The 15,039-nt window shown below is 32.6% G+C and overlaps 2 protein-coding genes across 3 annotated transcripts; both read left to right on the top strand.

Moving 5' to 3' along the window:
* On the top strand, positions 1,562-5,371 carry LOC109333154. The gene is made up of 5 exons (XM_019568474.1): positions 1,562-1,717; positions 2,593-2,743; positions 2,822-2,888; positions 2,982-3,216; positions 4,743-5,371. The coding sequence occupies exons 1-5, from the start codon at positions 1,638-1,640 to the stop codon at positions 4,951-4,953; spliced, it is 744 nt and encodes a 247-aa protein (XP_019424019.1). The 5' UTR covers positions 1,562-1,637; the 3' UTR covers positions 4,954-5,371.
* On the top strand, positions 6,877-14,530 carry LOC109333170 (RNA polymerase II transcription factor B subunit 2). 2 transcript variants are annotated; one of them, XM_019568494.1, is made up of 17 exons: positions 6,877-7,010; positions 7,092-7,148; positions 8,624-8,894; positions 9,217-9,384; positions 9,901-9,969; positions 10,826-10,919; positions 11,105-11,205; positions 11,315-11,360; positions 11,444-11,503; positions 11,578-11,646; positions 11,837-11,920; positions 12,042-12,125; positions 12,724-12,809; positions 13,101-13,191; positions 13,720-13,800; positions 13,890-13,964; positions 14,052-14,530. In XM_019568494.1, the coding sequence occupies exons 3-17, from the start codon at positions 8,782-8,784 to the stop codon at positions 14,184-14,186; spliced, it is 1,356 nt and encodes a 451-aa protein (XP_019424039.1). In that variant the 5' UTR covers positions 6,877-7,010; positions 7,092-7,148; positions 8,624-8,781; the 3' UTR covers positions 14,187-14,530. The 2 variants fall into 2 exon arrangements, with proteins under 2 accessions (XP_019424039.1, XP_019424040.1); XM_019568495.1 differs by having other exon boundaries at positions 6,877-7,054; positions 7,136-7,148; positions 8,700-8,894.

Here is a 15,039-nt window from a genome sequence, read left to right as displayed (position 1 = left end):
GACTATTTGACCCATATTTTTTCCTTCTCTACAAATATATATATTTTTACTTAAAGACATATTTACTTGAAGAAAAAAAGTATGCTACTGCAAAGCACCTGAATCATTGAACATTCGAAGTTTTAATATATTATCATTCTTGTATAATGTAACAAACAAAATAATAGTTCGAAATATATTGGTCACAATTTACGAATAGGAACAAATTAAATGAAATACATATATAGCTAGCTAAAGTATCCCACATCTATCATATTTAATTATTAAACCACTCCATGTTATGATGAAGAAATCATAAGTAGAAAATAATTGTTATTGAATAATATAAAAAATGGGTGTAAGTGGTTGATGGTTGGGTGTTACTGCAACAAAATCATGGGATCCATTTTCCTCTGTCTGGTATACAATCATTCACATATTCTAGTATTTTGAAGAAGCAACTAGGAAAATAATAATGAGAAGATGCATTATTTCTATCATGGATGATAAATCTTAATTACTAGTAGCTATAAAGAAAGGATGGTAGAACCAAATTTAGTTGTAACTGCAGCTTCATATTTATGAATGAGAGCTATACGACATGTGGTCCCTTACAAAAATCTACAAAGATTACTATTTAGAAACTCTATGTCTAGTAATAGTATATCCGACCCAACAATGGTTGTAAAAAAATGGATTTTATATACATTTTTATATTATTTTACACATTTTAACAACATTACAAAACTGAGAGGAACATGAAATTATGAAAACCTAAAGTCCTAAATAAAGGTGAGTAGCCGAAATGAGGAGAATAATAAGTTAAGATATAAAATTACCATTTTTTTCTTTGAGAACAATGATTCTCAAATCTTATAGTACACTAATACAAAATATGACACATTAATTGAAAAACTTAAATATTTATTATTATTCATGCTTTTGTTTTTTATGAAGGGTGCTAGACATATTTGGGATGATCTATACTGAATGGTCAAAGGAATGAAAAAAACTAGTTTGAAGACATATTATACTTTATATTTGGAGATAAATATATTTATGTTATTCGATGTTATTATTTATCATCAAATTTTAATATATTATCAAGATTTTATTCGTTGATTGTATGTAGATATGTTTTCACATATTTTATCCTAGCGTGTTGATATGTACTGTCGTGTCTGTCAACCCGCTTTCCTATCGTTTGTAATGTATAGTTTGTATTTTATAAATTCAAATATAATTTTTTTGCGCTAAATTTACGGTTGAATTTATTCAATTGGTCTAATATTCAATTTTTTAAATACACTTTTAAAATAAGAAGATAATAAGGATAAAATAAGAAAATAATATTATATCGTTTTTTTGGTAGAAATAAAAAAATATTGAGTGCAAAATAAGAAAACACAAATTACACCATAATGAGTCGTTATTTTGTGTTTTTCCTTTATTAATAGTATAAAAGTATAGATGAAAAAGGAAGGGGCGATGAGTACACGTGTTGAGAGCTTAGAAGCAACACGAAGGAGAGAACCGTTTCTCTATCTCACTCTCTTTACTTTTCACTTCTTCATCTATCACTCTCTCACCCTTCTTCTCTTCAACCAATTTCGTTCTTCTTCCATTTCAAAAGTTTTTTCCTTTTTTAGTGGGAAGAGATGTATGTTACTTCCATGCGAAAATCTTTCAAGGATTCATTGAAACACCTTGAAGCTGATATCCAACACGCTAATACCTTGTAAGTTAGTTTTGTAGAACAAAACCCAATGTTCTGTTTTGTTTACCACAATGTTTTATATGTAACTTCATCTTATCATGTTATAGAAGACACAAACATTGACTTAATTACTTGTATGTGGCTGCAAGTGATTTTTTTTCTCTTGGGAAAATGGTTGATGATTGCTGATTGAGACTCTTCTATATTGTTCTGATGATGTTCTGGTGTTTAAACCTACCATGAATTTTTATTTTCATGTATTTGCTTTTCTTTCTGAATTTTACTTCATAAATAGGATGCATTTATTTCACTCTATCTTCTTCTCTATTTTGGGAAATTTTAATATCTCATAGCCCCATAACTTTCACACCATCTTTTAGTATGCTTAATACTGTGAAAGCAGTAGTTGTGTGTGTTCACAGTTCTAAGTTTAGGTGTATTGTAACAATATTTCCCATTATTATAGTATGTGTGAGAGTGTGACAATTTTACTTGATTTCAGGTTGAACTCTCCTTAGTAATTTGGCTGTGTATGGATTACTGCATAATATGATGATTTTTGTGCCCCTTAACCTATATAATCCACTTAAATTTATGACTTGATGAACCAGATAGGCCATAGTTTGCTACAATTCTCTATATCTTCACTTCCTAGACTGTGTTAAAGTTATTTATCTTCTGTGGTTTTGTCATTCAATGGTTGGAAGATATTTACTGTGTTTGTGATGTAGTTATAGTGAAATTTCTTTACAGTAGCTATAGACCAACGTGATTGCAACGATAAATCCCTGGAGGGAAGCCCTTTTTTGTTCTTGCTTGTCATTCTTCTTAATTGTATCAAATTATTGATTATTCGTAAAAAAATTATCGCTTCATCATGCAAATCGTATGTGCAGGGCGTCAGATTATCCAAGGGAGTATGATGGTGCATGCCTTCAGATGAGAATGTCATACAGTCCTGCTGCACACTTGTTTCTTTTTTTGGTGCAATGGACTGATTGTCATCTAGCAGGAGCTCTTGGACTGCTAAGAATCTTAATTTACAAGGTAAGCTATTTTGGATTTTGGATGTGCGCAATGAAATGAGGGGCTGGAGCAACCTGAAGAATTTTCCTCGTGCTGTAGGTGTACGTGGATGGGACAACAACCATGTCTATTCAAGAAAGAAGAGCAAGTATTAGAGAATTCTATGGTACATCTTCCTTTTTTTTGAATCTAATAGAAGTTTTTGTTAACTATTTAGTTTTTGTTAATTGCTAACATTTTGAATTTCTGCTTTGAGTAGCGGTCATTTATCCTTCTTTGATGCAACTTCAAAAGGGCGTTACTGATACAGAGGACAAAAAGCAAAAGGCTGTATGCATGGAGAAGTATCATAGAAGAGATGATGAGGACTATAGGCAATGCTCTGACATAGACATCGAAAGAGAAGATGAATGTGGAATATGCATGGAGACGAATAGTAAGATTGTGTTGCCCAACTGCAATCATGCCATGTGCCTGAAATGTTACCGAGAGTGGTACTCTCTCACCCCCTTTTATGATCTTGACTTCTTTAACAATCAACTCTTATGCTACACGTTTGGAATAGTTTTTGCTAATTTAATGCATTATAGTTTACTACTAAATGACTAGTGTTTAACTACTAGTGAAATGTAATGCATTGAGCCTGCATCAGTTTTCATGGATTTTGGGTTTGTTGAGATCATAATTTTTTTATAACTTTGTGAAGGAAATGGCTTTTTCCTTGACAGAGGTTTTAAGTAGCAGAATATTTATGGGACTTACTATAAGTGAACTGGCTCTGCAATCCAATGGCTGATTGCAGGTGCAGTATCATCATAGGCACCATGCATATAAAGTATGGGTTGCCACTGTTCAGTTAGTATTGCTTGAATGTGAACATTCAATTAAAAAAGGTCGGCTCATTGGTCTGGGAAGATAAATGGACGCAACCTTACCCTCGTAAGCGAAGAGACTGTTCCAGAATTTGAACCCAAAGTGAGTTTTGCGATGTAAAAGATTGATGAGAAGAAATTGATTGGAACTGATATGGCAAGCTTAAGCATTTGCTAGAGCCTGGAAAGGGTGTTCTCCTAAGTGCCTCTAGGATGATTGTAGTATTTCTGTCTTGTTTGACACATGAGAGTTAGGATTTATTCAGGCATAAAATATTGGTACCTTTTTCTTGTGGAGCTATCATGGGTTTATTTGGTAGTTGGGACTGATTTAGTATGGAGGTATTATGCTATGAGTGTGAAGCGAGATTGTTCTCCTTTGGTGATTAGATTGATTGGTAATTGGATGAAAGGATCAGTTGGGAACTCTCTAATTTGGATGACTGTACATTCACTTTGATAGGATGGAAGAATTGTCTTCTCCTGGTTCTTGGTAAATTAAAAGTGTATATCCATGTAGCTGACCCCACCTAATAAGATAAAGACTTTGTTGTTGTTGGTGTTGTAATATTCGTGTGTCTACGAAATAATACACCTATCAGTTTATAGGTTGTTCACTGGATAGGTAGTTAAACAAACTATATCGTATTGTGCTTGACTTACATGACTGAAGCAAGTTAAATCTTGTAATGCCCTGAAACTTGTCTGCGATTTTGTGATTAATAAGAACTATTTCTTCATTTTTTCTCGTGTTGACGACTTTTGCTCTAGAGTATCCGACTGAATCTCCATGCATGTGATCTAGTTTTAAATTTGAATTAGGACAGTAATATATCTTTCATTGTTTTTTGGTGTCAGTTAGTCCCCTACCACGATATGTTTTTGTTTTTGGCCATTATCCCGTATTATGAAGTGATGCCTTTGCGCAACTGTCAAAGTTGTTGTCTTGTAATCGACTCAAAGGTCACCTATTCAAATCTTAGAATCAGTGTCTTGCAAGACTCACTACCCCCGTATATTGGGTCTGATCCTTCCCTGTGATTGGCGTACAGTGAGAACTTTCTAGCACAAAGTTACCTTTTATTATCCCACGATATCCAAGCACATCAAATTTTAGCTCATACTTGCGGATTCGATATGTTTTGCAGGCGAACAAGATCACAGTCATGTCCATTTTGCCGTGACAGTCTCAAGAGAGTGAATTCGGGTGATCTCTGGGTATTTACTGATAAGAAGGATATAGTAGATATGGCAACAGTGACAAAGGAGAATCTTAGAAGACTTTTCATGTACATAGATAAGCTACCTTTGACTGTTCCAGACTCCCTTTTTTACACTTATGACTCCCACCTGAGATAAGTAATTTCCAATGCAACAGACACATTTTAATGTATGTTGTTGCTGTTGTCTTGGATGAATAATTATTAGAACAAAATTTAGGTACAGTTCTTTGGTGCTAGTGGTATTATCTAATAAAAATACATCTATACAAGCACATTAAAGGAATGTAGCAAAGTTTTGTGCTAGTTATTATTCAGTTTTAATTCTAGTGACATAAGGGTCTGAATTAATGGCCAAATTATAGTTTATATAATCTATAGAGTTGCAGTGGTTGCTTCCCACTTCTACCAGAATTATCCAACCTTGTGTTATAGTGGGTTGGTGGTGAAGTTGAGATGGTAAATTGTACTTAGCTTAGTTCATTTGTAATCCTATGTACAGATCGAATTACTTTGTTAACAAGACACGTGCATATTTTGTTGTTGTTGTCATTTAAATGTGAATCTCTCGAGAAACACTCTTCATCTTATACAACATTTACATTATTGCTAAAGTTAATGGGAAAATGATATTAATTACGCTTACACTATCTCATTTCTTACTCTATCTCATTGATTCCATTATCCCACTTCCATTATTTCCAATACAGATTACAACTCAATGCACTATCCCAATAAAGGTGGTTCTTACTAATATTATTAAATAATAAAAGAAAATCTGATGAGCTTATTTGAGATATTGAATAATACATCAATAGGGGTAAATTAAGAAGAAGAAAAAATAATTCCTCATTGGCAACATAACATGCTTCGGTACTGCTTGGCAGTGCAAACTTTTTAGTTATTAAGTTATTAGAATCGTTAAACAAAAATTGGAGAGAATTTATAGCTTTTAGAAAATGATACAATTTGGTTGAGATTTACTACCAATTTTCAAATTGATCCCTAAAAGTAGCAACAATTAGGCGTTGAGAGAGTGTCATATGGTATATTATGTGCTAGCTTGACACCTACATGTTCAAAACCTAAATTAACTAATTAAAGCATCAAGGAGCAAAGTGGTCCAATTTTATCAATTTTTTAGACCAAATTTTAAATAGTGAGTTGATTGGTTTAATCAAAGGAATTAAATTAATATTTTAGATAGAAAGAACAAAGTTTCTGAGTATAAAACTGTTGTAAGGATATCTCAGAATATTATTTACATATATCCATCTGGTCCCTTGATATAATAGCTTTGACATTCATCATGATATGTGTATGTACCATTCATAAATTTGACATTTGAAATAGTGAAAAGATATATGTATTTACAATGTAAGAGTTTTTATATTATCATTATATTATCCATCATCATTTTAAGTATCATTGATTTTTAAATGAAAATAATACAAATGAATAGTAAGTGATACACTGACTATGTATAAATTCTTATATTATAAATGAATAAATATTACATTCTTTTTTGGTACATAATTACACTCTTTTTATAATATAGTGTATTACACTATTTCAAATAATAATTTCTAAACCTTAAATTTTATAAATTTAAATATAATGTTAATTTAACCCCTGAATTTTAATTGAATTTGATCAATGTTTTTTAAGTTCAATAGAATTTCATCAATTTAGTTATTAAAATTTGATTAATTTGGCCTCTAAAGTTTGATTTAATAAGTGAAGTTTATTCTTAATGTTTGAAGTTTTTTGGTATAATTAAGATGTACATAAAAAAAACTTTAAATACAAACAATAGGAAGATGTCAACAAATTAAAATTTGAATTAACAATTTAAATATTAAGTAAAATAAAGGCAAAATTATTGGATCACTATGATAAGTCACTTTTTGTTGTTTTCAAAGATTAGCACTTTACCAGAAAAAAATAAAAGTTCTTGATACTACTAAAAAAAGTAGCCTAATAAATATTTTAGTTTAAATAAGAATTTTTTTACCTATTTGAAAACCTAAAATAAATTATCGGAATAATTTTTTCCTTCTAAAATGAAGAAATGAAGAAACTTAGATCCTCTTCTTCAAGACACTTAACATCTAAACCCTTTCTCCTGCAACACTAATCTCCTCAGCCGTGGCTTCACCGCGCGCGCGTTCGCCGCCGCATTTCTGATTTTCTGAAGTTGAAAGAATTGATTCTTTTCTTTGATTGTTTATCATGGGTTTATTGAAGTTTTGATCATAAGTAATACATTGAATAAAGTTTAAAAAGGAACTGTCACTGAAGAAGACAAACAGCACGATGGGATTGAATTCAAAGGTAAAAAAATGATTTTTATGACTTTCATAGTCATGTAAGTTTTTTTTTTGTTTGGTAATGATGAATGATTGGAGATTTATGGTGTTCTGAGCGTATTCTTTCACTTGTTCTTAATCTGTTCAGTACAATGACTTAATGACTGAAATTTATGTGTGTAGTTCATAAATGGGTTTGATTATTAGATACTGTTGCCTTTGGTTATTAAAATGTTTGTTGGAGTAATATGTTTTGATTTCACTTATTCTGAATGTTTAGTTGTGATTATTTTCAGTTCAGATTTTAATTTTTTTGAGGAAAATGGTTATTGTACAATTGGGTTGGATGCCTAGTATAGATAGCTTATATTGACACGAGTGTGGACAAGTATGGAGGTATCCGGAATTTGAAGGTTGAGTATAGATACCATACACAAATGTGAGAGGGGTGTCAACTGGGGTGTCTAATCTAGTTGTAGAAATAATAGATTTGAATCCTTTCCCATGGAGTTAACATTTGTTAGCAAATGTGTAGTACCAAGTTGAGATGAAAAGTGTGAAAAAGTTTACCTTTGAGCACCAAACACCCACCTTAGACCATGCTCATCCTCAACCATGATTGCGTTAAACTCAGCTCCAACTACATCAGTGTCTTAAGTACAACAACCCTTGCATGAGCTCAACATATCTGCAATTTTGCCTGGCCCTTAGCCATTGACTACCTCTATAAACCCACCTATGGTCAAACAACCTTCACAAAAATCAACTTAAGCTATGCCTTATTGCCAAATGGACTGAATGAATGGGTGAGGCTTTAAGATGGGGTTATTTTAAAGCCACCAGAAAAAGATTTCGGGGATGGTAAGGGTGTAAGATCCTCATGCCTGGTTCAAATGGATACTGAACCAAATAGGTGGAGATTGTGGTATAGTGTTGGACAACAGGAGGAGGAACTTGAATGGTTGTTTATGAAGAGAGGAATATGAATTTCTGTTTGAATCAACAGAAGATCTAAGTTTTCAAAGTTGTCCAAATGCGACAAGGTTTATTTTTTACAAAAAAAATTATGTAGTAAGTTGCTTGTGGAAGGTCTGTATTACAATTTACAAGGGTATAGTTTATTTGCCCCTAAATTTAATTTTAAGCAGAAACAAGAATTTCTTGTGTTCAGAATTGTTTTGGTTCCGCTCTTATTTCTTCATCTGAATTTCCTTTGCAACTAATAGATTTTGTGGAGTAGAGATAAAAAACTGAAAGGAAATAAAATAATAAGGAAAAATGTTTTGGATGGCAACAGCTGCTTGACAAAGGAGGGAATAATTTCAAGTTACTGTAAAAAAAATAGTGGAAATAAAATGGAAATTAGTGTATCTAATTATGTTTAAATATAAACATTTTGTAAATTTATTATTGATTGAGCTAATTCGATGTATAAAGTCCAAATCCAGCAATGGACTCTTTTTGCCCTCCTGATTTGGTCGTTGTTTTCCTTAATTTCAGTCTACAGAGTGAGTGGATGCTTTACAATTATGAAGCCTATATATATAGTCTTTCATTAAGTTAGACTCTTTTCCAGCCAGCTTAATTGTTGAAGCTCCACGGAAAGATCCCATTAATCAGAATCTGATTAAAAACGAAGAAAAGGTGCTAGCATCAGAATGCCAGAGGTTAGGATCATAGCGAAGAATTTCATGGACATGGTGGCTTCCATGCCTGCTATGAAGCTTGATAAGCTGTATGAAAATGGATTCATCTGTGAAGCTATTCTAAGGTCAATATTTATCTTATTTATTAGGAGCATGAAAACTACACCCATGTCCCAGTCATTATTTTGGATTTAAAGCTTCCATTTTTTGAGAGAAAACAGTTCTGGATATTTTGCAAACTTACAGAAAATATTGTCCATATTTAATTTTCTTATTATTACCAGATTCTTACCTCTGTTTCAACCTCCCTTCATGTCGTGTTTTGTTTTCCTAGCATGAGTTTTTTGGAATGCAAAAAAAAGTTCATTAACCTCAGTACATTTATTGGAATCAATTCGGATATTTTTACCAGTGTCACTTTAACATGGATATATCTTAAAATATCAGGTCACTGCCGCCTCTTGCAAAGAAATATGTCTTACAACTGCTGCATATTGATGTGCCAGTGTCAGCTAAATTATTGGAGGAGTGGGTGCTTCCAGATGGATTTTCGAAGCACAGAGTATCCATTGATAGATTGGTTCAATTGAGAGTTTTCGTTGAAGCTGTTGACAGGTACACCATACATGTTTTTTTATTCACTCTTGAAGACCTTTATTTTTCTTATGTTCTATAAAAATGAAATGTGGATGCTTATGCTTCCGAGTGCTTCAAACCTATCCATTCCCCCTTGTATGGAGTATGGACGTCTTTTGGAATCTTGTAATGTGTTTAAAGATATTTGTGGTAAAATTTGATTTTATTTATGACATGTTGTGGTTCAATGGAAAATATACACTTCTCTGATTTGTGCTGAATCTCTTGCGTACATCACATTCTCCATGTATGCATGATATTTGTTTGCTATTCCCCTTGTTTCTTTGAGGACACTTATTCTTTCCATTTTTCAATCTATAAGGACAAGGAACTGATACCAATATATAGGGCATTTCTCTTTATTATATATTATTCCCTATCTCTTTATGTGTCTTAGCATCAAGCATGGTTCTGGAATATTACTATTATCTGTTTGGACCCTACCCTTATCCGGTTATCCCATTTACTTTAGTAAATTTTTTATCCAACTTGCAGGAAGAATGAAAAGACTTACAAAGTTACTCCAACATTTCAGAGGAGTCTCCAGAAACTTTTAGTACATGGGTGAGTCACTGAGTTGCACATAATTTTATATTGCTTTTCTGTTCATGGGAATAGTTAGCTCATCTTGTTCTCTTGTTTTTATGACTTATAAAATTGCTTATTTGAATCATTCATTCTAGAGTCTAAACGATGTGACAAAACTATTCTACAATTATGAGTTAGCCAGTCCTTCCTCCCTTTTGAGTATTTTAAGGAAACCATTTAATCTAGAGTAAATTACACTAACACTCATGAGTTTTAGTGAAATTGTACAAGTCACCATTCTTTTTTTTTTACCTACACAAACCACCCCTAATTTATATAACCGACTACCCCTACAGGAGAGATAAGTGTGACCTTTTAAGCAAAAAAAGGGTGATGAATGTAATTAAGTTAAGCAAAATATAGTATATTGTGGAGACAAGTCCAAATAGTATAAGAGTCATTGTCTCCATTATGTTTGGTTCATTACAAAATGCATCAATAATTCTAAGGAGATGTTATTTATATCACTCTTATACTATATTATATTGAACCAAAAATAATGAAGAAGTAATGACTCTTATACTATTTGGACTTGTATCCACAATATATCATATTTTGTTTAATTTAATTACACTTATCACCTTTTTTTTGTTTAAAAGATTATACTTATATCTCCTGCAGATGTAGTTAGTGTAATGTATATATAAATTATGGGTGGTTTGTGTAGGTTTAAAAAGGGAGGGGTGGTTTGTAGAATTTCACTAAAATCCAGGGGGTGTGAGTGTAATTTACTCTTTAATCTAATTTAATAATTAGGATGTTGACTATAGTGGTACTACCACTTCAAGATTTGCTTTAGCTGGTAACATTTCCTTGTGAATAAATATGGCAGTGGAACTTTGCCAAGGGAACCAATGCCTTCTAATATTACTGTGAGGCTGCCAACCTTAGAGGATCTTGAGGCTTGGGCTCTGGAACAATGGGAGGTACTGTGCTTGATGTTTTGATTCCATTTTGTTTTATCTGTATTATGTATACCTATGTAAGGTTTTTGTGCTTAACATTATCTGTTGAACACTTTAAAAATTTGAAATAATTATTCTGCATCACGTGGTTGCTTAAATTTTGACTAAAATGAAGCCTAAACTTGACTTTGTTTGTGATCGAGTAGTGTTTCTTGTTGCAACTTATAAGCTCAAGTCAAGTTGAAAAGCCCTCAAATATTAGCTCTTCATTAATGAAAGTTTTCCAGCGGCGTCTACTGAGTCAAAGGTTTTGTTTACTTGGCGATTCTACTTCTCATTTTAACATTTGCTTGCACATGTGTAGGTGTTGCAAAATGTATCTCATATTTGATGTCATTTTTTGTGTGTGTTTACAGAGACAGAGATGCACCAAAATTAACTGAAAGTGGATTCCAGTTCTTGGTATGCATCAAATGATTTATCACCACTTGCACTTAATGTGTTTCATTCTCCTGAATATATAACTTGTTTCTTGTGAATAACAGCTGATGAATACAAATGCACAGCTTTGGTACATCATCAGAGAATATATCTCTAATTCTGAGGTAACTCTCAACAAATTTTTTGATTTTTTGCAATTTGATTTTAACATGCTCTTCACTGTGCACTTTTGGTGCAGGAGAGAGGTGTTGATGCAGCTGATTTGATCTCATTCATGTTGGAGATTAGTTTTCATGTCATTGGGGAGGTAAGACATTCTTGATGAGAACCTTCGTGCATAAAAAAACTTATATTATAGTATTCTACATTATTAGCACTAGTGTCGGTCTTATCAGATTTTTGTTGTTGTAAAGGCACTAAAGCTGTAGGTATACTTCTCTTAGATGTAACTGATATTCCATGTGACCTTGACACAATTGAAGTTTTCAATGCATTAGGCATATAATATAAACACACTGACCGATTTCCAGAGGAGCATAATTAAGGACCTAGCAGACCTTGGACTGGTCAAACTCCAACAGGTTATAAATATTTCTGTGTTTATTTTTGTAGATAATGTGATGGGGTTCATGATGATTTTGACTCTCTATATTTATTCATCAGTAGTTGTCCCCATTTTTTGTTCTTGTCAAAATTTAATAGGGCAGGAAAGAAAGTTGGTTTATACCTACGAAATTGGCAACCAATCTGTCTGTGAGCTTGGCCGATTCATCATCTAGAAAAGAGGTATCTTCTTTTACCTCAGGATGGACTTTGATAGAAAAATTAAAAAAAATAGCATTCTTTCAACACATGATTTCTTTGAAGGAGTCTCCTAATATTCCAAGTGAAGATGGTTTTATCATATCATTGAGTTTTGTTTCAGCTGCATTCTTTCCTTCGTTCATTGTTCACATAGGATCTCTTATTATTCTCCATATGTCCCTTCTTTCATCCTAATAAAATTTATTCTTTTATAAAAGGATACCCTGAAAACAGTTTTCGGATGTTCCTTTAAAATCCATGCGTGCATGTGAGGTTAAATGCAATTTTATTTCAATCAATAGGGCCAAGTTGTTTTGCTTGTTCATATGTATGGATGTTTCTGTTGGACGAGATAAGAAGTTTTGTTCATGAATCTTTTGTCAAATGTATGATCTCAGCCTAGTCTGATGACCTTCTAACATGTCAGCTTGTTTTTGGTTGGCTTTAATGAATGGATTCCTTTCTAACTGTTAAAGATTGTAACAATAGATATGCCATTTCTATTTTTTAAAACTAATTTTCTATTAAAGAGTTGTAAATGTTAATTAATCTGAAGTACCAATCTATTTAATTTTTTCAGGGATTTGTGGTTGTGGAAACCAATTTTAGAGTTTATGCTTACTCTACCTCAAAATTACATTGTGAGATATTGCGGCTGTTCTCAAGGTATTCCACTAAAACTCTGTAGATTGCTGTATTCTAAAAACTTCATCAAATATAGGCTTTAGTTTTTTCTCCCTTTCGCCGCCCATGGTGTTTTAGAAATTCTCATGGATCTCAGAAGTTGTTCTTCCTGGAAGATGTTTTTGAAATATTATTCAATATTTTTAAATGTATATAAAACAATAAACTGAGATGTTAAAAATTTGGGTTTCCTATTTCACCAAATTATTCTTGCTTAGTTTCAGTATCAAGTATTTTATTTATTATATAAGTGATTAATTGTGATGTATTCAGGGTAGAGTATCAACTTCCAAATCTTATTGTTGGAGCTATTACTAAGGAAAGCTTGTATAATGCTTTTGATAATGGCATTACAGCAGACCAGGTAAGTAACAGAAAAAAGAAATTTAATTGTACAGTATCACCTTTTAAACTATGATACTTTCTTAATTACCATAGATAGATTATAAGGTATATTTCTTGCTATGCTTTGTTCATTTGGCCTCTGGGCATTGTTTCCACCACCCCCATTTCGTAAAGTAAGCCTTCATATATATAGTTCCGCTGAAGGAAGACTAGCAAGCTAATTTTAGACATGGTATGTGACTATGTGGTGAAAACCTCCTCAACCCTTTCTTCCCACTGCCCCTTTCATTTAAAAGAGCATTCATTGATAAATAGATGCATTTTTGACTATTGTTGTTCTTCACTTATGTATACTTCCATAGCCATGATATGCTTGCATGCCTTGAGTTACATTCACCAGTGTCCAAGAAAGAAACCTACATTTTCCTTACGAATGTGCTTTTGTCTTTGTTGTTAAACATCGAGAAGATGCTGATCGTTGGAGTTAACTTTAAGAAATTTTACGTGACAATCACTTAGGCAGATAACCGGGCACATTGTTTTTCAGATAATCAGTTTCCTTCAACAAAATGCTCATCCTCGTGTTGCACAGAGAGCACCATCTGTGCCAGAAAATGTCACAGATCAGGTTTAGGATCTTTATAAGTATTCACAAAGTATATAACAATAAATTCTTAGTTTTCATTTTCTGATGTGTGGCATTGTACTGGTTGACAGATTAGGTTGTGGGAATCAGATCTAAATCGAGTTGAAATGACCGAATCATATTACTATGACGAGTTTCCTTCCAGGGTAAGCAACCTACCTAGCCTGTTTGAGTTCATGTCTTAAGAATCCCTCTTTTATATCTGTCTGATAATTTGCATAAATTGTGGGCAGGACATATTTGAAGGTGCATGTGACTGTGCCAGAGAATGGAATGGTTTGTTATGGGAAGATTCAAAGAAGATGCATATGGTGGTCAAGACCGAGGTACATCCTTATGTGCGCGATTTTTTACGTCGCCAAAAGTAGCAGGAAAGGCAAGACAAACTGACGCTTCCTCATGCTCCTGCCAATATGCAAGGGAAGAAACATGGAAAATATGTATTATTCTGTTCTCTTTCAAAAAAGGGAAACAGCAAAAGAGAGGAAGCAATGTGGTCACACACCTAGCAACCACTTTTTTGTGTGTTCCATAATATATTGAAATGAACAAACTTTAGAATTTTTTGGGGTGGAAGAAATATATTTTTTTGTTCTTTTGTTTTGTTATAGATAAACCAAAATAACATGTTGCTTGATTATCTATGCGGAAAAAACATTATTAAATTTTCTGTCCATTCTACTAGGAATTGGTTATGGTGGATTATGTTCAAGGGCAAATTTTGTGGAATAATTAAATTTCACTAAATGAACAAGGGATAAATACGTGCTGCTCATTGTGGGGCTTAGAAGCTTGAAGCAATGGAGTTATACACTCTTGATTGCTATAATTGATGGAGTTTCGTTGAAATGTAGAGGGAGGAAACAACAATAAGCTTAATCAATTATATACATAATAGCAAACAAAAGAGAAAGCATGATCTAACATCATTTTGGTTTTTTTTTATAATTGTGAAATATGGGAAAAACTTCATATCTTATTTATTCATTGATCAATAGTTAATAAACAATAACTATATAGAGAATTGTAGATAGATAAAAGAGGAAGCTAAATCACTCCTAGTCAGAAAATCATCTATTCAATTCCCTATACTAAATCCCTTGATTTCAGGAATTACAAAACCAGTTCTTATCTATTTCTTATCATGATCTGATTTATTTCATACTTAATTTTTATATTGTGGCAATAATCATGTTCCAAGTTCCAAATTGGAACCAGTTT

This window comes from Lupinus angustifolius, chromosome LG18 (genome assembly GCF_001865875.1).
Source record: "Lupinus angustifolius cultivar Tanjil chromosome LG18, LupAngTanjil_v1.0, whole genome shotgun sequence".
NCBI classification, from domain to species: Eukaryota; Viridiplantae; Streptophyta; class Magnoliopsida; order Fabales; family Fabaceae; genus Lupinus; species Lupinus angustifolius.
This window is presented reverse-complemented; position numbering and strand designations above follow the sequence as displayed.

Excerpts from the sequence above, each read along its gene's own strand:
- LOC109333154 (XM_019568474.1), top strand. The coding sequence starts at position 1,638 with ATGTATGTTACTTCCATGCGAAAATCTTTCAAGGATTCATTGAAACAC. Across the intron at positions 2,744-2,821 it reads TAAGAATCTTAATTTACAAG|GTGTACGTGGATGGGACAAC; the intron begins GTAAGCTATTTT and ends CTCGTGCTGTAG. Across the intron at positions 3,217-4,742 it reads CTGAAATGTTACCGAGAGTG|GCGAACAAGATCACAGTCAT; the intron begins GTACTCTCTCAC and ends TATGTTTTGCAG.
- LOC109333170 (XM_019568494.1), top strand. The coding sequence starts at position 8,782 with ATGCCAGAGGTTAGGATCATAGCGAAGAATTTCATGGACATGGTGGCT. Across the intron at positions 11,647-11,836 it reads GTTTTCATGTCATTGGGGAG|GCATATAATATAAACACACT; the intron begins GTAAGACATTCT and ends TCAATGCATTAG. Across the intron at positions 12,126-12,723 it reads ATTCATCATCTAGAAAAGAG|GGATTTGTGGTTGTGGAAAC; the intron begins GTATCTTCTTTT and ends TAATTTTTTCAG.